The 21948-nt window shown below is 30.5% G+C and overlaps 1 protein-coding gene across 2 annotated transcripts; it reads right to left on the reverse strand.

The window, feature by feature from the left end:
- Nucleotides 1-1270: 1270 nt before the first annotated feature.
- On the reverse strand, nucleotides 1271-18530 carry Fam92 (CBY1 interacting BAR domain containing protein Fam92). 2 transcript variants are annotated; one of them, XM_075296959.1, is made up of 7 exons: nucleotides 18282-18530; nucleotides 18061-18220; nucleotides 12501-12641; nucleotides 12027-12431; nucleotides 11882-11959; nucleotides 9858-10043; nucleotides 1271-1700 (listed from the first exon to the last, which is right to left on the reverse strand). In XM_075296959.1, the coding sequence occupies exons 1-7, from the start codon at nucleotides 18419-18421 to the stop codon at nucleotides 1377-1379; spliced, it is 1434 nt and encodes a 477-aa protein (XP_075153074.1). In that variant the 5' UTR covers nucleotides 18422-18530; the 3' UTR covers nucleotides 1271-1376. The 2 variants fall into 2 exon arrangements, with proteins under 2 accessions (XP_075153074.1, XP_075153075.1); XM_075296960.1 differs by lacking the exon at nucleotides 1271-1700 and having other exon boundaries at nucleotides 9694-10043.
- Between the last annotated feature and the right edge of the window lie 3418 nt (nucleotides 18531-21948).

A 21948-nucleotide genomic window follows, 5' to 3' on the forward strand; every position in this document is an offset into this window, starting at 1 on the left:
AGAAGGAAATTTCATCCCATCCTGATGAAATTTGGTACGTGGTGTTAATATATAGCCTCAAATACCCATGCAAAAATTGGTCGAAATCGGTCCATAATTATATATAGCCCCCATATAAACCGATCCCCTGATTTGATCTACGGAGCCCCTTGGAAGAGCAAAATTTATCCTATTCGGTTGAAATTTGGTACATGATGTTAGTATATGGTATCCAATAACCACGCAGGAATTGGTTTATATCAGTCAATAATTATATATAGCCCTCATATAAACCGATCCCCAGAGTTGACCTTCGGTGCCTTTTGGAGAAGCAAAATTCATCCGATCTGGTTGAAATTTGGTACGTGGTGGTAGTATATGATATTTATTTATAATATGCCAAAAGTGGTCCATATTAGTCCATAATCATATATAGCTCCCATATAAACCGATCCCGATATTTGGTTTTGGAGCCTCTTGGAGGAGCAAATTTCATCCGACTCAGTTGAAATTTGGTACATTGTGCTAGTATATGGCCGTTAACAACCATGCCTAACTAGGTCTATATCGGTCTATATATAGTTATATATAGCCCTCAGATAAATCGATCCCATATCACACAAAAATTGGTCCATATAAAGTTCATAATTGTATATAGCCCCCATATAAGCGATCCCCATATTTCAATTCTGGCTCCCTACGTACCGTGCAATAGTCCATATCGATTCGTAATTATTTGTAGACTTACCTATACATACCTTTTTTTGTCTAATATATACCACGCATTGACTAAGTCACAATTTAGAAAACGATGTTAAGAAGTTTTAAGATACCACAACCCAGGTAATTCGATTGTGGATGACATTCTTTCGTAGAAGTTTCTACGCAATCCATGGTGGAGGGTACATAAGATTCGGCCTGGCCGAACTTACGGCGGTATATACTTGTTATAATTTGAAAAATTTGAAAAACGAAAATTAACTTTTTCAAATTTTCATCGAAACGAAAATTAAAATTTTTCAAACTTCGATTGGTATACTTTTTTAAAATTTGGATAATTACAGTTTGACTCAACAAACTTAACTGCTGGAGTAATAAATTGTAACCCGACTAATCAATTAAATTCATCTCTAATTTTTTAGAAAATTTTTATTTTTTTAATATTTTAAATTTTAACATATTTTCATCACCCGAAATTTGTCGACTACTGGCGTGTCTGCTAACAAATTTCCTTGGGTGTAGACGGTAACGAGGATATATATTAGATCTAAAATAGACAATCGTTACAAAATATTTTTTTTTATATTTTTATTTCTCTCTCAAAATTATATATAGAGTAAAATTATGGAAGATGTTGATACATGCATACATACTTATAACTAAAATAGTAAGTTTATTTATTTACTTCTATTCACTTCATTTCTAGCACTACGTGTACAATTAATAACATTTCCGATATTCTTTTCATGATTCGATTTTGATTTCTTGGTTGATTCAACAATTGTTACCTGGCGACGATGGTCCCCAGCACTACTGCCATTTTCAGAACGTGTCGAACCCCTTAATGGTGAGGACGATGTTTCTTTGCTGTTTGAATCCTCGCGTTTCTTAATCAAGCGTGGTATGCCCGTACCGGAAGCACCTGTTAAATGTTTGGTGACAAAAACATTTTTACCTTTGCCCATGGCAACCTCTCCCTTTAAAGGGGGTTTCTTGAGAACCTAAACATAATAAAGCATAAGTGGTGTACATAGGATGACATGGTAGAAAATAACAATAGGGGGAAAACTTTCTTATAGCTAATAAAAAATGTGGTTTTTTCTGATAAAGGGCCATAAATAAGACTGTGAAAAAAGTGTCTATTAAATTCAACTCATGAGTGTAGGTGGAGGCACAGTGATATCGAGCCAAGAAAAAGTGCATTTTTGCCAATTTTAGAATTTTTTTGGAGTAGGAGAAATTCAATTGAAAATATAAAAAATTGTATTCATGCTAGTGGTTCATACGGGGTAAAACGGCTACACATTTCGAAAAATTATTAAAACTTTATCACCAACAAAACTTGTTTCATATAAAATTGTTTTTTTTTTTTGTTTCTTTCTATCCACTGTTTACTGCTAAATTTATAATCTACATAAAGTAAATGTGCATAATATGTGCAAGGTTTGATTGTTTCCATAAATATAAAATTAGAATTCTCTTAAGTTTCAATGGTTTTGTTTGTTTCCAATAAACAAATATTCCTTTTTGGTTTGGTTACCATGAGCATGAATTCAAATGAAGCGTAGCATATTTCGTGCGTTTTATCAACGGTTTGGAGTTTTGCAGGTGGAAGGTTGCTAAAAAGTGGTTTTGACAACTTAATGGGCTATTAGGAGTGGCAGAATATTTGTACACCCAAAGAAATTTGTTAGCAAAAAGTCTGCTGACAAAGGAAAAGCAGTCACTTTTTGCTGAAATAGCAAACATTGTCTACTATTTATACCTTGCGCCACACTATGGAACAGGGTATTATATGTTAGTGCATATTTTTGCAATACCCAGAAGCAGTCGAGATAGATATATGGTGTCTTTGGCAATATTGCTCAGGGTCGGCCCCTGAGTCGATCTAGCTATGTCCGTCTGTCTGTCTGTCTGTGAACACATTTTTGTGGTCAAAGTATGGGTCGCAATTTTAATCCAGTCGACTGGCACAATCATGTTGTTTGGGTCAGAATAGAACACTATTGCTTTTGAAAGAAATCGGTTCAGTTTTAGATATAGCTCCCATATATAACTTTCGTCTGATATCTACTAATATGTCCCCAGAAGCTAGAAATTCAGCCTGATTTATTTTAAATTTTGCACACGGAGTGCAATTGATAGTGTCGTAAAGTGTGCCCAATTTGGTTGAAATCGGTTCAGATTTAGATATAGCTCCCATATATATCATTCGCCCGATATGCACTTATTTATATGGACCCAGAAGCCAGAGTTTTGCCCCAATGTATTTTAAATTTTGCACAAGGAGAACAATTAGTACTATAGTCAAGTATGCAAAATTTTATTAAAATCAGTTCAGATTTAGATGTAACTCCCATATATATCTTTCGCCCGATTTAGACAAATATAACCACAGAGACAGGCAGTAGAATTAAGGTTCTTGATGTGCATGCTAATTTTGGTTGAAATCGGTTCAGGTTTAGGTATAGCTCCCAAACGTTTTTTATATGTGGCATAACAGTTTTCCATGCGAAACCGTGATCTTAGTACTAGGCTATAGGTTTTACAAAGCTGGAAATGTGAAATCTCTTATTTACAAGTTTGGTACTGAGATCATGTTTTCGCACGAAAAAATGTTATACTCACGGTTGCCACTCGAGTCAAAACTAATCTACCAATATTTTGAGAACAATTTTCTAAACAACTACCAAACAAAAAAATATTTAGCAAAATTTTATTTCTATAGAAAATTTTGTCAAAATTTTATTTCAATAGAAAATTTTGTCAAAATTTTATTACTATTGAAAATTTTCACAAAATTTTATTTCTATAGAAAATTTTGACAAAATTTTATTTCTATAGAAAATTTTGTCACAATTTTATTCCTATAGAAAATTTTGACAAAATTTTATTTCTATAGAAAATTTTGTCACAATTTTATTCCTATAGAAAATTTTGACAAAATTTTATTTCTATAGAAAATTTTGTCACAATGTTATTTCTATAGAAAATTTTGTTAAAATTTTATTTCAATAGAAAATTTTGTCAAAATTTTATTACTATTGAAAATTTTGTCAAAATTTTATTTTTTATAGAAAAAATTAACAAAATTTTATTTCTATACAAAATTTTGTCACAATTTTATTCCTATCGAAAATTTCTTTAAAATTTTATTTCTATAGAAAATTTTGTCAAAATTTTATTTTTATAGAAAGTTTTATCAAAATTTTATTTCTGACAATTTTGTTAATTTTGATATCCTCTACCATAGGATGGTGGGTATATTAACTTTGTCATTCCGTTTGTAACACATCGAAATATTGCTCTAAGACCCCATAAAGTATATATATTCTGGGTGGTGGTGAAATTCTGAGGCGATCTAAGCATGTTCGTCCGTCCGTTGAAATCACGCTTACTTCCGAACGATACAAGCTATCGACTTGTTATTGATGTAGGTCGAATGGTATTGCAAACGGGCCATATTGGACCACTTTTACGTATAGCCCCCCATATAAACCGCCCCCCCAGAGTTGGCTTGCGGAGCCTCTTAGAGAAGCATAATTCATCCAATCCGGTTGAAATTTGGTATGTAGTGTTAGTATATGTTCTCTAAAAACCATGCAAAAATTGATCCATATCGATCCATAATTATATATAGCCCCCCATATAAACCGATCCCCAGATTTGAACTCCGGCGCCTCTTGGAGGAGCAAAATTCATCCGATTCGGTGGAAATTTAGTACGTGGTGTTAGTATATGGTTTCTAACAACCATGCAAAAATTGGTCCATATCGGTCCATTATTATATATAGCCCCCATATAAACCGATCCCCAGATTTGGCTTGCGGAGCCTATATGAGAAACAAATTTCATCCGATCCGGCTGAAATTTGTGTTACATAGTAGAAGTATATGGTCTCTAACAACCATGCAAAAATTGGTCCACATCGGTTCATAATTATATATAACCCCCCATATAAACCGATCCGAATATTTGGCTTGCGGAACCTCTAAGGGAAGCAAATTTCATCCGATCCGGCTGAAATTTGGTACATGGTGTTAGTATATCGTCCCTAATTACCAAGCAAAATTTGATCCACGTCGGTCCATAATTATATATAGCACCCCATATAAACCGATCCCCAGATTTGAACTCCGGCGCCTCTTGGAGGAGCAAAATTCATCCTATTTGGTGGAAATTTAGTTCGTGGTGTTAATATGGTTTCACAACCATGCAAAAATTGGTCCATATCGGTCCATTATTATATATAGCCCCCATATAACCCAGATTTGGCTTGCGGAGCCTATAAGAGAAACAAATTTCATTCGATCCGGCTGAAATTTGGTACATGGTAGAAATATATGGTCTCTAACAACCATGCAAAAATTGGTCCACAACGGTTCATAATTATATTTAGCCCACATATAAACCGATCCCCAGATTTGTCTTGCGTAGCCTATAAGGGAGGCAAATTTCATCCGATCCGGCTGAAATTTGGTACATGGTGGTAGTATATGGTCTCTAACAACCAAGCAAAAATTGATCCACATCGATCCATAATTATATATAGCATCCCCAGATTTGACCTCCGGAGCATCTTGGACGATCAAATTTCATCCAATCCGGTTGAAATTTGGTACGTGGTGTAATTATATAGTCTCTAATAACCATGCAAAACTTGGTCCGTATCGGTCCATGATTATATATAGCCCTCATATAAAACGGCTTCGGAGTTTTGAGAAAAAAAAAAAAAAAGTTTTTCAGCGGTGGATTATCCCACCTCAGTAATGCTGGGGACATTTCTGAGGGTTTCAAAACTTCTCTAAGTGGTTTCACTGCAAGGTGGAACGCCGTTCGGACTCGGCTATAAAAAGGAGGTCCCTTGTCATTGAGCTTAACATGGAATCGGGCAGCACTCAGTGATAAGAGAGAAGTTCACCACTGTGGTATCACAATGGACTGAATAGTCTAAGTGAGCCTGATACATCGGGCTGCCACATAACCTAACCTAACCTATATGGTCTTTAACAACCATACCATACTTGGTCCATATCACCATAACCATATAACCACATAAATCAATCCCCGATTCAGTTGAAATTTGGTACAATGTGCTAGTATATGGCCATTAGCAATCATGCCTAACTAGGTCCATATCGATCTATAGTTATATATAGCCCCCATATAAACCGATCCCCAATCACACAATAATTGGTCCATATCGGTTCATAATAATAAATAAAGCGACCCCCATATTTCAATCTGGCTCTCTTATTACCGCTTAAAAGTCCATTACGGTTCGTAATTATTTGTGGACTTACCTATATATACCTTTTTTGTCTAATATATACCACGTATGGACTGACTTACAATTTAGAAGACGATGTTAAGAATTTTTAACTAAGTAAGTAAGTATTACCACAACCCAAGTAATTCGATTGTGGATGACAGCAGACTTTCGTAGAAGTTTCTACGCAATCCATGGTGGAGGATACATAAGATTCGGCCTGGCCGAACTTACGGCCGTATATACTTGTTATGTGGAACAGGGTGTTATAAGTTAGTGCATATGTTTGCAACACCCAGAAGGAGACGAGATAGACACATGGTGTCTTTGGCACAAATGCTCAGGGTGGGCTCCTGAGTCGATATAGCCATGTCCGTCTGTCCGTGAACACATTTTTGTAATCAAAGTCTAGGTCGCAGTTTTAGTCCAATCGACTTCAAATTTGGCACAATTATGTGTTTTGACTAACAATAGAACCCTATTGATTTTGGAAGAAATCGGTTCATATTTAGATATAGCTCCCATATATATCTTTCGCCCGATATGGACTAATACGGTCCCAGAAGCCAGAGTTTTACCCCAAATGGGTTGAAATTTTGCACTAGGAGTACAATTAGTAGTGTAGTCAAGTGTGCCAAATTTTATTGAAATCGGTTCAGATTTAGATATAGCTCCCATATATATCGTTCGCCCGGTTTACACTCATATGACCACAGTGGCTAATCTTTTACTCCGATTTAATTGAAATTTTGCACTGGGAGTAGAATTAGCATTGTAGCTATGCGTGTCAAATTTGGTTGAAATCGGTTCAGATTTAGATATATCGTCCATATATAGCTTTCGCCCGATTTACACTCATATGACAACATAGGCCAATTTTTTGCTCCGATTTAGTTGAAATTTTGCACAGATAGTAGAATTACCATTGTAGCTATGCATGCCAAATTTGGTTGAAATCGGTTCAGATTTAGATATAGCTCCCATGTATATGTTTTTCTGATGTCGACAAAAATGGTCAAAATACCAACATTTTCTTTGAAAAATCGCCACTGCATAGTCGAAAAGTTGTAAAAATGACTCTAATTTTCCTAAACTTCTAATACATATATATTGAGCGATAAATCATAAATAAACTTTTGCGAAGTTTCCTTAATATTGCTTCAGATTTAAATGTTTCCCATATTTTTTTGCTAACATTGTGTTCCACCCTAGTGCATTAGCCGACTTAAATTTTGAGTCTATAGATTTTGTAAAAGTCTATAAAATTCTGTCCAAATCGAGTGATATTAAAATGTATGTATTTGGGACAAACCTTTATATATAGCATCCAACACATTTGTCGGATGTGATATGGTATCGAAAATTTAGATCTACAAAGTGGTGCAGGGTATAATATAGTCGGCCCCGCCCGACTTTAGACTTTCCTTACTTGTTTTAATACAATTTATTGATTTTTTCAAATGTGTTATTTTTGTCAAAATTTTATATCTATAACAAATTGTGTTAAAATTGTATCTATAGAAAATTTTGTCAAAATTTTATTTCTGTAGAAAATTTTGTCAAAGATTTTTTTTATAGAAAATTTTGTCAAATTTTTATTTCTGTAGAAAATTTTGTCAAAGTTTTAGTTTTAAAGTAAGTTTTATCAAAATTTTAGTTCTATAGAAAGTTATCAAGATTTTATTTCTACAGAAAATGTCAATTTTTTTTATAGAGAGAAAAATTGTATTTCTATAGAAAATGTTATCAAAATTTTGTTATACTGCGAAATCTTTCGAATGAAAAAATCGCACAAGGTAAATTAACAACCCAGTCTTTTTCGCAGAAACGAGCTTAGTACTAAGCAATTAAGCAAATGACAGTGGAAATCTAATTAAAATGGATTTCGGATGTGTAATGTGAATGCCGTATTATTAAAAAACAAGTATATACAGCACTAAGTTCGGCCGGGCCGAATCTTAAATACCCACCACCATGCAGCAAATATTAGGGTTTCCTTTGAAATTTCAGGAGGGCTTGAGGACTTGAGGACACTTCCCGAAGATAAATTTAAAGATTTCACCTATGAGGACTATATCAGATTCTGGATTTATAAGATCCATTTTTGTTTGAGTTTTAGAGGAATCATTAATATCTCTTGTAAGTGTGCAAGAAAATTATAAAATAACGTCTTAATTTGAAATCTTAAATCTGTGGAAGTAAAATCTGGAAAGTTTACATTGAGTTTCAAGCAATTTTCATGATCAGTGCACCTTCTACACCGTCAAGAAGTGAAGTCGGTCTATATGGAGGCATTGTCAAATGGACCGATAAAAACTTAATCCGATACACGTTTTTGTGAGCCTAAAATATCAGAATATTTACAAATTCAGGCAAATCAGATAAAAACTACGGTTTCTAGAAACCCAAGGAGTTAAATCGGGAGATCGTTCTTATGGGGGCTATACTAAAATATGGACCGATACTCACCGTTTTCGGCACACCTCTTTATGACCCGAAAATACCTCTAGAGTTCCAATTTCAGGCAAATAGGATAAAAACTTCGGATTCTAGAAGCCCAAGAAGTAAAATCGGGAAATCGGTCTATATGGGGGCTATACCAAAATATGGACCGATACTCACCATTTTCGGCACACCTCTTATGGTGCTAAAATACCTCTAGATATCCAATTTCAGACAAATTGGATAGAAACTATGGTTTCTATAAGCCCAAGACCCAATATCGGGAGGTCGTTTTATATGGGGGCTATACCAAAACATGGACCGATACTCACAATTTTTGGCACACGTATTTGTGGTCCTACAATACCTCTAGATTTCCAATTTCAGGTAAATTGAATAAAAACTGCGGTTTCTATAAGCCAAAGAAGTAAAATCGGGAGATAGGTCTATATGGGGGCTATACCAAAATATGGACCGATACTCACAATTTTTGGCACACCTCTTTATGGTCATAAAATACCTCTAGATTTCAAATTTCAGGCAAATTGGATAAAAACTACGATTTCTATAAGCCCAAGACCCCAAATCGGGAGGTCGTTTTATATGGGGGCTATACCAAAACATAGACCGATACTCACAATTTTTGGCACACGCATTTGTGGTCCTACAATACCTCTAGATTTCCAATTTCAAGTAAATTGAATAAAAACTGCGGTTTCTATAAGCCCAAGAAGTAAAATCGGGAGATCGGTCTATATGGGGGCTATACCAAAACATGGACCGATACTCACCATTTTTGGCACACCTCTTTATGGTCATAAAATACCTCTAGATTTCAAATTTCAGGCAAATTGGATAAAAACTACGATTTCTATAAGCCCAAGACCCCAAATCGGGAGGTCGGTTTATATGGGGACTATATAAAAACCTGGACCGATATAGCCCATCTTCGAACTTGACCTGCCTGCAGATAAAAGACGAGTTTGTCCAAAATTTCAGCACGATTGCTTCATTATTGAAGACTGTAGCGTGATTACAACAGACAGACAGACAGACAGACAGACAGACAGACAGACGGACAGACGGACATCGTTATATCGTCTTAGAATTTCTCCCTGATCAAGAATATATATACTTTATATAGTCGGAAATCGATATTTCGATGTGTTACAAACGGAATGACAAACTTATTATACCCCAATCACCATTCTATGGTGGTGGGTATAAAAAATTGAATGCTCTTATAATGCTTTTCTACTCTATGGTGGTTAAAAAATAAATACTGACTTTTTCTTTACGCTTTTTTTACTTATGCGGAGTTTTGGTTTTTTTTTTTTTGATTGCTTTAGTACGTATGGTTGGGGATGATCATGATGAGTAGTTTTAGGTTGAATTGAAAAAAATCAAACTCTTAAGACTGCACATTCATTTGTTTTTGCAACCTTACATGAGTGGCCGCTACCGCTTTGAAGGGATGTTTGACTTGGGGCTTAGCTAAAGGTTTCTTAAAATTAAATTTCGTTGTATTCGCTTTTAAATCGGATCCAGAGACGTCTGAATCGTTAGTTGCTTCCCCAATATCTTCGGCTTCTGTATTGGACTCATCTTCGGTTTTGGAATTATCGGTATCGTCCTAAAAATAAAATAAAAAGGAATTATTGTCGTTTTTTATACCCACCACCATAGAATGGTGACGGGGGTATAATAAGTTTGTCATTCCGTTTGTAACACATAGAAATATCGATTTCCGACTATATAAAGTATATATATTCTTGATCAGGGAGAAATTTTAAGACGATATAACGATGTCCGTCTGTCCGTCTGTCTGTCTGTCTGTCTGTCTGTCTGTTGTAATCACGCTACAGTCTTCAATAATGAAGCAATCGTGCTGAAATTTTGCACAAACTCGTCTTTTGTCTGCAGGCAGATCAAGTTCGAAGATGGGCTATATCGGTCCAGGTTTTGATATAGTCCCCATATAAACCGACCTCCCGATTTGGGGTCTTGGGCTTATAGAAATCGTAGTTTTTATCCAATTTGCCTGAAATTTGAAATCTAGAGGTATTTTATGACCATAAAGAGGTGTTCCAGAAATGGTGAGTATCGGTCCATGTTTTGGTATAGCCCCCATATAGACCGATCTCCCGATTTTACTTCTTGGGCTTAAAGAAACCGCAGTTTTTATTCAATTTACCTGAAATTGGAAATCTAGAGGTATTGTAGGACCACAAATACGTGTGCCAAAAATTGTGAGTATCGGTCCATATTTTGGTATAGCCCCCATATAGACCGATCTCCCGATTTTACTTCTTGGGCTTATAGAAACCGCAGTTTTTATTCAATTTACCTGAAATTGGAAGTCTAGAGGTATTATAGGACCACAAATACGTGTGCCAAAAATTGTGAGTATCGGTCCATGTTTTGGTATGGTCCCCATATAAAACGGTTTGGGGTCTTGGGCTAATAGAAACCGAAGTTTTTATCCAATTTGTCTGAAATTGGAAATCTAGAGGTATTTTAGGACCATAAAGAGGTGTGCCAAAAATTTTAGTATCGGTCCATATTTTGGTATAGCCCCCATATAAACCGATTTCCCGATTTTACTTCTTGGGCTTCTAGAATCCGAACTTTTTATCCTATTTGCCTGAAATTGGAAATCTAGAGGTATTTTTGGGTCATAAAGAGGTGTGCCGAAAACGGTGAGTATCGGTCTAATTTTAGTGTAGCCCCCATAGGAACGATTTCCCGATTTTACTCCTTGGGTTTCTAGAAACCGTAGTTCTTATCTGATTTGCCTGAAATTGTAAATATTCTCGTATTTTAGGTTCGCAAAAACGTGTATCGGATTAAGTTTTTATCGGTCCTTTTGGTAATGCCTCCATATAGACCGACTTCACTTCTTGAGGGCGTAGAAGGCGCACTGATCATGAAAATTGCTTGAAACTCAATGTAAAATTTCTAGATTTTACTTCTACAGATTTAAGATTTCAAATCAAGACGTTATTTTATAATTTTCTTGCACACTTACAAGAGATGTTAATGATTCCTCTAACATTATAAATCCAGAATCTGATATAGTCCTCATAGGTGAAATCTTTAAATTTATCTTCGGGAAGTGTCCTCAAGTCTTCAAGCCCTCCTGAAATTTCAAAGGAAACCCTAATATTTGGTTCATGGTGGTGGGTATTTAAGATTCGGCCCGGCCGAACTTACTGCTGTATATACTTGTTTTTTGTTATTGTTGGTTTCTTTTGCAATATTCAAATTACTGATTTAATTTTAGTTTAATACCAAATGTTAACCAAAAACTCAAGTGTTTGTAAAAATTGATGAACTATTCGTTAATATTATGGTTTGCTTCGTGGCATTAACGTACATTTTCGTTGTATTAACGAACGTCAGTCAGTGAACACCTATTATTAATATTATGATTGTTTTTTTTTTAGTGTACTATGTAAATCAATATATTACCTCATCATCCTCCTCCTCCTCGTCATCGTCATCGTCATCAATCTCATCATCATCATCATCGTCATCTTCATCTTTATCCTAAAAATAAAAACAAACTGGTAACAAGAATCCAATCCCATAAAATCCTACCACATTCACCACCTACCTTTCTATCGGTCAAATTTTTAGTTGATTTCGACATACGTCCTTTCCTTTTCAGTGGACTTAATAACTGATCACGATCCAAACTTTCCATGGACTGAGATCTTAAACTATTCGACTTTTTATTCTTTAATAATTTCTTTTCCTGGGCATCACTTTTCGATTTCATTAATTTTTGAAATTCTAGAAAATCACCACGTTCATCAATATTGGAGATATCATAATAGCTCGCAGTTAAAGCTTCCAAAGCTTTTGTGTGATATTTCATAGTGATCAGTATGAAATCACTTAAAATGCTCTTGACATCGTTAAGTTTGCGTTTTTCAAAATTGCTAATAATTTCATCGATTTCTTTATTGGTGCGATTAACTTCCATTTTGGCTTTTAAAAGTTCAGAATCGGCAGCGGACTAAGACAAACAACATTATGGCATTAAAAGCAGTTTATGCGAGGAATTTTAAGATATTTCGGTACTTACATTATTTGCCGAAAATTTTGATTTAAGATCCAACATTTGCCGTTGTTTCAAAACTTCTTTATCCCTGGCAATAACCGCAGTACGCAGATTATCTCTGGTCGTCTTGCATAAATTATCGAATTGAGCCATTTCGTTGACAATCTTAATGGGAGAAAATAAATATATATTCGATAAAATTTAGATAATATGGATTGGAAATAAATCGATTTTCTAAAATCAAATCGGCGTTTGATAATATCCGAAAAAACGGAAATATAAAAATATCGGAATATTTTTTAGACGCTAGAACTCTTTTCTGATGAGCCCGAAATTCAAAAATCTATTTATCGAAAATATTCAAAAGTCCAATATTCGAAAAACGCGATCAAGTATTATTTATGTGATGTATACTACTAGAATAGGGATTGCAATCAAACTCTTAAAGTTATTCGACTTTGACTGTTTTGAGTGGGTAATAAATTCGACATGGCCACTAAAATAAAAATAAATTTATTTGTATAGAAAATTATTTTTATAAAAGTTTGTGAAGTACCTCTTAGCTGGAGAGGACTATTCTACCACAATTTAGAGAAAATACCACCAATAAACTACCAAACAAAAAAATCTTATTGTGCAAGATTTCATTTCTATAGAAAATTTTGTCAAGAATTTATTTCTGCAAAAAATTTGTAAAGATTGTATTTCTGTAGCCAATTTTGTCAACATTTTATTTCTTTAGAAATATTTTTCAAAATTTTATTTCTATGTTATATTAAATGTTGTGAACATTTTATATCTATAGAAAAGTTTGTCAAAATTTTATTAGTATAGAAAAAATCGTCAAAATTCTATTTCTGTATAGTTTTTATAGAAAATTTTGTCAAAATTTAATTTTATTTTCTTTCTAAAGAAAATTTTGTCAAAATTTTATTTCTATAGAACATTTTGTCAAAATTTTATTTCCTTAGAAAATTTTATCAAAATTTCATTACTATAGAAAAATTTGTAAAATTTTTATTTCTATAGAAATTTTTGTCAACATTTAATTTCTATAGAAAAAATTGTCAAAATTTTATTTCTACAGAAAATTTTGTCAAAATTTTATTTCTACAGAAAATTTAGTCAAAATTTTGTCAAAATTTCATTTCTATAGAAAATTTTGTCAACATTTTATTTCTATAAAAAATTGTGCGAAAATTTCATTTCTATGGAAAATTTGGTCAAAATTTTATTTCTATAGAAAATTTTGTCAAAATTTCTTTTCTATAGAATATTTATTTCTATAGAAAATTTTGTCAAAATTTTATTTCAAAGAAAATTGTATCAAAATGTTATTACTAATTTTATTACTAGAAAATTTTGTCAAAATTGTATTTTTATAAAAATTTTGTAAAATTTTTATTACTATAGAAAATTGTGTCAAAATTTAATTTTTATAGAAAATTTTGTCAACATTTTATTTCAATAGAAAAATTTTTAAAAAATTTATTTCTATAGAAAATTTTGTCAAAATTCTATTTCAAAGAAAATTGTATCAAAATGTTATTACTAATTTTATTGCTAGAAACTTTTGTCAAAATTTTATTTCTATACAAAATTTTGTCAAATTTTTATTTCTATAGGGAATTTTGTCAAAATGTTATTGCTATAAAAAATTTTGTCAAAATTTCATTGCTATGGAAAATTTGGTCAACATTTTATTTCTATAGAAAATTTTGTCAAAATTACATTTCTATAGGAAATTTTGTCAAAATTTTATTTCTGAAGAAAGTTTTGTCAATTTTTTTTCTATTGAAAATTGTCTGAAAATTTTATTTTTACAGAAAATTTTGTCAATATTTTAATTCTGTGGAAATTTTTGTCAACATTTTATTTCATATTTGTTGTTTTGATCTCAGCTTTGTGTTGACTACAAGAGTAGCTTAACCACCAGAGGAAAAACCAAAACACGAAAATTGTATTTCTATAGAAAATTTTGTCAAAATTTTATTTCTATAGAGAAGTTTGTCTAAATTTCATTTCAATGGAAAATTTGGTCAAAATTTCATTTCTATAGAAAATTTTGTCAAAATTCTATTTCTATAAAAAAAAATTGTCAAAATTTCATTTCTACAGAAAATTTTATCAAAATTTCGTTTCTATAGAGAATTTTGTCGACATTGTATTTCTATAGAAAATTTTTTTCAAAATTTTATTTCTACAGAAAGTTTTGTCAAAATTTTATTTCTATAAAAAATTTTGTCAAAATTTCATTTCAATGGAAAATTTTGTCAAAATTTTATTTCTATAGAAAATTTTGTCAAAATTTCATTTCAATGGAAAATTTTGTCAAAATTTTATTTCTATAGAAAATTTTGTCAAAATTTTATTTCCATCGCAAATTTTATCAAAATTTTATTTTTATAGAAAAATTAGTCAAATTTTTATTTCTATAGAAAATTTTGTCAAAATTTTATTTCACAGAAAATTTTATCAAAATGTTATTACTAATTTTATTACTAAAAAATTTTGTCAAAATTTTATTCCTATACAAAATTTTGTCAAATTTTTATTTCTGCAGAAAATTTTGTCAAAACTTCATTTCTATAGAAAATTTTGTCAAAATTTTATTTCTATGTAGAAGTTTGTCTAAATTTTATTTCTAAAGAAAATTTTGTCAAAATTTTATTTCTATAGAAAATTGTGTCAAAATTGTATTTCAAAGAAAATTGTATCAAAATGTTATTACTAGAAAATTGTGTCAAAATTTTATTTCTATACAAAATTTTGTCAAATTTTTATTTCTACAGGAAATTTTGTAAAAATTTCATTTCTATAGAAAATTTTGTACAAATTTTATGCTATACAAAATTTTGTCAAAATTTCATTTCTATGGAAAATTTGGTCAAAATTTTATTTCTTAGAAAAATTTGTTAATTTTTTATTTCCATAGAACATTTTCTGAAAATTTTATTTATAATTTTGTAAAAATTTCATTTCTATAGAAAATTTTGTCAAAATTTTATTTCTATAGAAAATTTTGTCAACATTTTATTTCTATAGAAAATTTTGTCAAAATTTTATTTCTGTAGAAATTTTTGTCAAAATTTTTCTATTGAAAATTGTCTGGAAATTTTATTTTTATAGAAAATTTTGTTAAAATTTTAATTCTATGGAAAATTTTGTCAAAATTTTATTTCATATTTGTTGTTTTGATCTCAGCTTTAAAACCATTGTGCTGACGACAAGAGTAGCTTAACCAACAGAGGAAAAAACAAAACACGAAAATTTTATTTCTATAGAAAATTTTGTCAAAATTTTATTTCTATAGAACATTTTTTCAAAATTTTATTTCCATAGAAGATTTTATCAAAATTTTATTTCAAAGAAAATTGTATCAAAATGTTATTACTAGTTTTATTATAAGAAAATTTTGTCAAAATTTTATTTCTATAAAAATTTTTGTCAAATTTTTTTACTATAGAAAATTGTGTTAAAATTCCATTTTTATAGAAAATTTTGTCAAAATTTCATTTCTATAGAAAATTTTGTCAAAATTTTATTTCTACAGAAAGTTTTATCAAAATTTTTTTTATTGAAAATTTCGTCAAAATTTTATTTTTATAGAAAATTTGTACAAAATTTTATTTATATAGAAAATTTTGTCAAAATTTCATTTCTATAGAAAATTTTGTCAAAGTTTTATTTCAATAGAAAATTTTGTCAAAATTTTATTTCTATAGAACATTTTTTTCAAAATTTTATTTCCATAGAAAATTTTATCAAAATTTTATTACTAATTTTATTACTAGAAAATTTTGTGAAAATTTTATTTCTATAAAACATTTTGCCAAATTTTTATTTCTATAGAAAATTGTGTCAAAATTTCATTTTGATAGAAAATTTTGTCAAAGGTTTATTTCTAAAGAAAATTTTGTCAAAAGTTTACTTCTATAGAAAATTTTGTCAAAATTTTGTTTCTATGGAAAATTTGGTCAAAATTTTGTTTCTATAGAAAATTTTGTCAAAATTTCATTTCTAGAGAAAAGTTTGTCAAAATTTTATTTCTATAGAAAATTTTGTCAAAAGTTTACTTTTACAGAAAATTTTGTCAAAAGTTTATTTCTAAAGAAAATTTTGTCAAAAGTTTACTTCTATAGAAAATTTTGTCAAAATTTTATTTCTATAGAAAATTTTGTCAAACTTTCATTTCTATAGAAAAGTTTCTCAAAATTTTATTTCTACTGAAAAGTTTGTCAAAATTTTATTTCTACAGAAAATTTTGTCAAAATTTTATTTCTATAAAAAATTTTGTAAAAATTTCATTTCTATGGAAAATTTTGTCAAAGTTTTATTTCTATAGACAATTTTGTCAAAATTTCATGTCTATACCAAAGTTTGTCAAAATTTTATTTCTGTAGAAAGTTTTGTAAACATTTTTTCTATTGAAAATTTTGTCAAAATTTTAATTCTATGGAAAATTTTGTCAAAATTTTATTTCTATAGAAAATTTTGTCAAAATTTTATTTCTGTAAAAAATTTTGTCACATTTTTATTTCTACAGAAAATTTTGTCAAAATGTTATTTCTAAAGAAAATTTTGACTAAATTTTATTTCTATAGAAAATTTTGTCAAAATTTTATTTCTATAGAAAAATTTTGTAAAATTGTTATTTGGATATAAAATTTCATTTTTATAGAAAATTATTTCTATAAAGATTTAGTTTTTTTTTTTTTTTGGAGAAGAATGTTTTGCGAAATCTAAAAAAATATATAAAGAATTCCACCAATCTACCAAAGAGTATACAAAAATTCTCATTTTTGGTACAATTCGAATTGTGGCAACCGTGTATGCAACACCTTTTGAATAAGTTGTTTGATCTGAAGCCATTGAAGTTCCAAAAAGTGCAAGAGCTCACCGATGTACAATAAAGTTAGAAAGAGGTCTCAAGCGCCACTGATGGTAATAGTGTGGGCCGCCTTAACTGCCGATGGTCGCTCACCGCTCGTATTTATCGAGCGTGGAATTAAAATAAATGCCGAATATTATTGGCAAAACGTGTTAAAGCCAGTGTTGAATCCCCAGACAGACAAACGAGCGTGTCAACCAAGAATGGCTAAAATGGAAGTTCTTCATTTCCACCAATATTTCTGGATCTCAATCCGTTTGTATTGGGGTAAGGTTGGCACTAAAAAATACTAAAGTGTCAATCTTCTCAAGACTTCGGGAGTGTGCCATACACGCAGAGAAGGAATATGATCACCTGAAACATGTTTCAAGAGCAAAATGTTATTTTTGTATGGTGACCATGTAACATGTTTGTCACTAAAATGTTATTTTCTCGTCAAATATAATCTGCTTGCCGAAATCAAATACATGATTTCCGAGAAAATAACATAGTTGCGAAAACCATGTTACATGGTCACCACCCAAAAATAACATTTTGCTCTTAAAATATATTTGAGGTGATCATATTCCTTCTCTGGGTGTAATACTGCAAAGCCACTTTCGTGTGGCGTGTGATGGCTACTGCACCAATTCGTGGGATGTTCATAGTCTTAGCATTTTTTTCCATTATTTGTTTGTTTGTTTTTTATTTTACCTTAATTTCCATTCGATGGACATTCAAATCCATATAATCTGCTAGAATTGTCAAGGCATTGGTAAAATTCTTTAAACCTTCACTAAAACTCTCATTGATTTCTTCCTCATCGGAATAGTTTTTAAGACTTTTCGATAATTCATCATAAGAATCACGGAATCTGAAAATAACAAAAACCCATTTGATTTATTTGATGCTAAAAAGTTGCTTCACAAACTTACTTGGCCATTTTCCTGGTACAAAGAGAGAATGTAGAACACATTTCCATTAAATGTTTTTCAGTTAAGTTGATACGTTCGTTTATGATTTTTATGCGATCATCTTTGGTATTGAGTAAAGCTAATTTGCCACGTCTAAACATTTTCAGATTTTTAGAAAATTAATATCTTTTATTTTTTGCTGAAGAAAAATCTATTAAAACTTTTGTTATTTTGTTCTTTTTCGCCCTGCATTGACAGAAAATCAAAATATTATCGTAACCTTGGTAACGGAAAAATGATAACAAAAATAGGGTTGTTTGGCAGATAGCTTTATTAAGACTAAATCACACTCTAAGATATATCGTTCAACTTTATGGTAAATATTACCAAAGGATACACAAACAATGCGGTTTAATTTCCTGCTGGTTAGATGAATCTCAAACTGAATGAATTGTTTTAATTGTGATAATCATAATGTACCGACAACGAATTTCAGGCAAATATTCGTTTTATTGGCCAACAAATCCTCTAGTGGTTCTAATAAATAATAAACTAAATTAGTACATCAAATTATGCGGAAATTATTTGATATGGCAATTCTCCACTGAGTTTTGTGTCTTTGTAAGCAGATAACAATAACTTCAAAAGTGATATATAGATGTCACTATGTTTGTCGTTGCAGAAAGATTATATGAATCTACAAACAGATTTCAATTGACGATGGCACTAAAGTAGTATTGGAAACATTATGCATCAAAACAAAATAAATTCACGACAATTTTTCCAACTTAAATCTTAATTGAGTTTTAAAAAATATTCAAGAAAATTTAATTGATTCAACATATTTTTTAATTCTAACAAAAATCGATCACACAATTTGTATGAATTATTTTTTTAATTGAATCAATTAATTTTTGTTTCTATAGAAAATTTAGTCAAAACTTTATTTCTATAGAAAAATTTTCAAAAGTTTATTTTAAATGTTGTCAAAATTTTATTTTTTTATTTGTCAAAATTTTATATCTTTCGAAAATTTATTCTGATAATTGGTTGATAGTTTTGCTGCAAGTAGAGAATGCTCATGAGGAATGTGGTAATTCCGAAACAGCTGTACATCCAACCATCTTGCAGTCTATAGGGCTTTGCCCAAAATAAATTTGACAAGCATACTTTTCCTCTTTTGGTTAAGCTACACTTGTAGTTTAGTCAATGCATGGTTTTAAGCTGAGAGCAAAAACAACAATATTGATTGAAGAGAACCAACAAAACGAATATTTTATTTCTATAGAAAATTTTGTCAAAATTTTGTTTTGATAGAAAATTTTGTCAAAAAATTATTTCCTTAGAGAATTTTGTCAATGTTTTATATATAACATTTTGTCAAAATTTTTTTCTATGGAAAATTTTGTCAAAATTTTATTTCTATAGAACATTTGTCCAAAATTTTGTTTCTATAAAAATTTTTGTTACAATTTTAGTCCTATAGAAAATTGTGTCAAAATTTTGTTTCTATATAAAAATTTGTCAAAATGTTATTTTCTATAGAAATTTTGTCAAAATTTTATTACTATAGAAAATTTTGTCAAAATTTTATCTCTATAAGAAAATTTTGTCAAAATTTTATTTTTATTGAAAAATTCTGTCAATTTTTTTTCTATAGAAAATTCTGTCCAAATTTTATTTCTAAAGAAAATTTTGTCAAAACTTTATATCTATAGAAAATGTTGTCAAAATTTTATTTTTATAGAAAATTCTTTAAATTTTTTTTCTATAGAAAATTTTGTCAAAACTTTATTTCTATAGAAAATTTTGTCAATTTTTTTCTATAGAAAATTTTGTCAAAACTTTATTTCTATAGAAAATTTTGTCAAAACTTAGAAAATTCTGTCAAAATTTTATTTCTATAGAAAATTTTGTCAAAATTTTATTTTTATAGAAAATTCTGTTAATTTTTTTTTCTATAGAAAATGTTGTCAAAACTTTATTTCTATAGAAAATTTTGTCAATTTTTTTCCATAGAAAATTTTGTCAAAATATTATTTCTATAGAAAATTTTGTGAAAACTTTATTTCTATAGACAATTTTGTCAATTTGTAGAAAATTCTGTCAATTTTTTTTTCTACAGAAAATTTTGTCAAATTTTTTTTTCTAAAAAAAACTTTGTCAAAATTTTATTTCTGTAGAAAATTTCGTCAAAATTGTAAAGAACCCAGCAAAAAAACGTCGCCAACAAAGTAGTGAAAATGTTCTTTTTGGATCCGGAAGTGATGCCAAATTGACGCAGAAGCAATGAATTTAACATGGGCTTGTCATAGGACGGATGTCTACCATTTCAACAGCAGAGGCACTGAATTTGCATCACTTCTTAGGGTGTGAGGTGAGTGAATTCAGTGATTTTTATGTGAATTAAGAAATGTGATATTTTGACAAATAAATAATTTTTAAATTTTTTGTTATTAATTCTTAATCTCTTTTTAACCTATTTGAAAAAAAAAAAATAACTTTCCCATTAAAAATATGAAAAAAAGCGAGTTATAAACAAGTATATACGGCCGTAAGTTCAGCTGGGTCGAAGCTTATGTATCCTCCACCATGGATCGCGTAGAAATTTCTTCTAAACACTGCGATCCACAATCGAATTACTTGAGTTGCGGTAACACTAACCGATGCCAAGGTATCCTAAAACCTCCTAACACCGTCTTCTAAATTGTAAGTAAGTCCATACGTGGTATATATTAAATTAAACAAGACCGATTAAATACGTATATAATTCAGTTTGACAAAATTCTCTATAGAAATCAAATTTTGACAAAATTTTCTGTAGAAAAAAAATTGACAAAATTTTCTATAAAAATAAAGTTTTGACAAAAATTTCTATAGAAATGAAATTTTAACAAAATTTTAACAAAATTTTCTATAGAAATAAAAATTTGACAAAATTTTCTATAGAAATAAAATTTTGACAAAATTTTCCATAGAGATAAAATTTTGGTAGATTATTTTTGGCTCAAGTGCCAACCATGATTATAAACCGATATCGACCAATTTTTGTGTGATTGGGGATCGGCTATATAACTATAGACCTAAATGGACCAATTTTGGTATGGTTGTTAAAGGCCATATACTAACACCACGTTCCAAATTTGAACCGGATCGGATGAATTTTGCTCCTCCAAGAGGCTCCGGACGTCAAATCTGGAGAACGGTTTATATGGGGGCTATACATAATTATGGACCGATGTGGACCAATTTTTGCATGGTTTTTAGAGACCATATACTAACACCATGCACCAAATTTCAGCAAGATCGGATGAAAGTTGCTTCTCTTTGGGGCTCCGCAAGCCAAATCTGGGAATCGGTTTATATGGGGGCTATATATAATTATGGACCGATGTGGACCAATTTTTGCATGGTTGTTTGCGACCATATACCAACACTATGTACCAAATTTCAGCAAGATCTGATGAAATTTGCTTCTCTTTGAGACTCCGTAAGCCAAATCTGAGAATTGGTTTATATGGAGGCTATATATAATTATGGACCGATGTGGACCAATTTTTGCATGGTTGTTTGAGACCATATACCAACACCATGTACCAAATTTCAGCAAGATCGGATGAAATGTGCTTCTGTTTGAGGCTCAGGTAAGCCAAATCAGGGAATCGGTTTACATGGGGGCTATATATAA

Source organism: Haematobia irritans, chromosome 2 (genome assembly GCF_050003625.1).
Source record: "Haematobia irritans isolate KBUSLIRL chromosome 2, ASM5000362v1, whole genome shotgun sequence".
Lineage (NCBI taxonomy): Eukaryota > Metazoa > Arthropoda > Insecta > Diptera > Muscidae > Haematobia > Haematobia irritans.

Coding starts and splice junctions, on each gene's coding strand:
- Fam92 (XM_075296959.1), bottom strand. CDS start 18,421: ATGTTTAGACGTGGCAAATTAGCTTTACTCAATACCAAAGATGATCGC. Junction 11,960..12,026: donor AAAATTTGACCGATAGAAAG/GTAGGTGGTGAA, acceptor TTTTATTTTTAG/GATAAAGATGAAGATGACGA. Junction 1,701..9,857: donor AAGCGGTAGCGGCCACTCAT/GTAAGGTTGCAA, acceptor TATTATGTTTAG/GTTCTCAAGAAACCCCCTTT.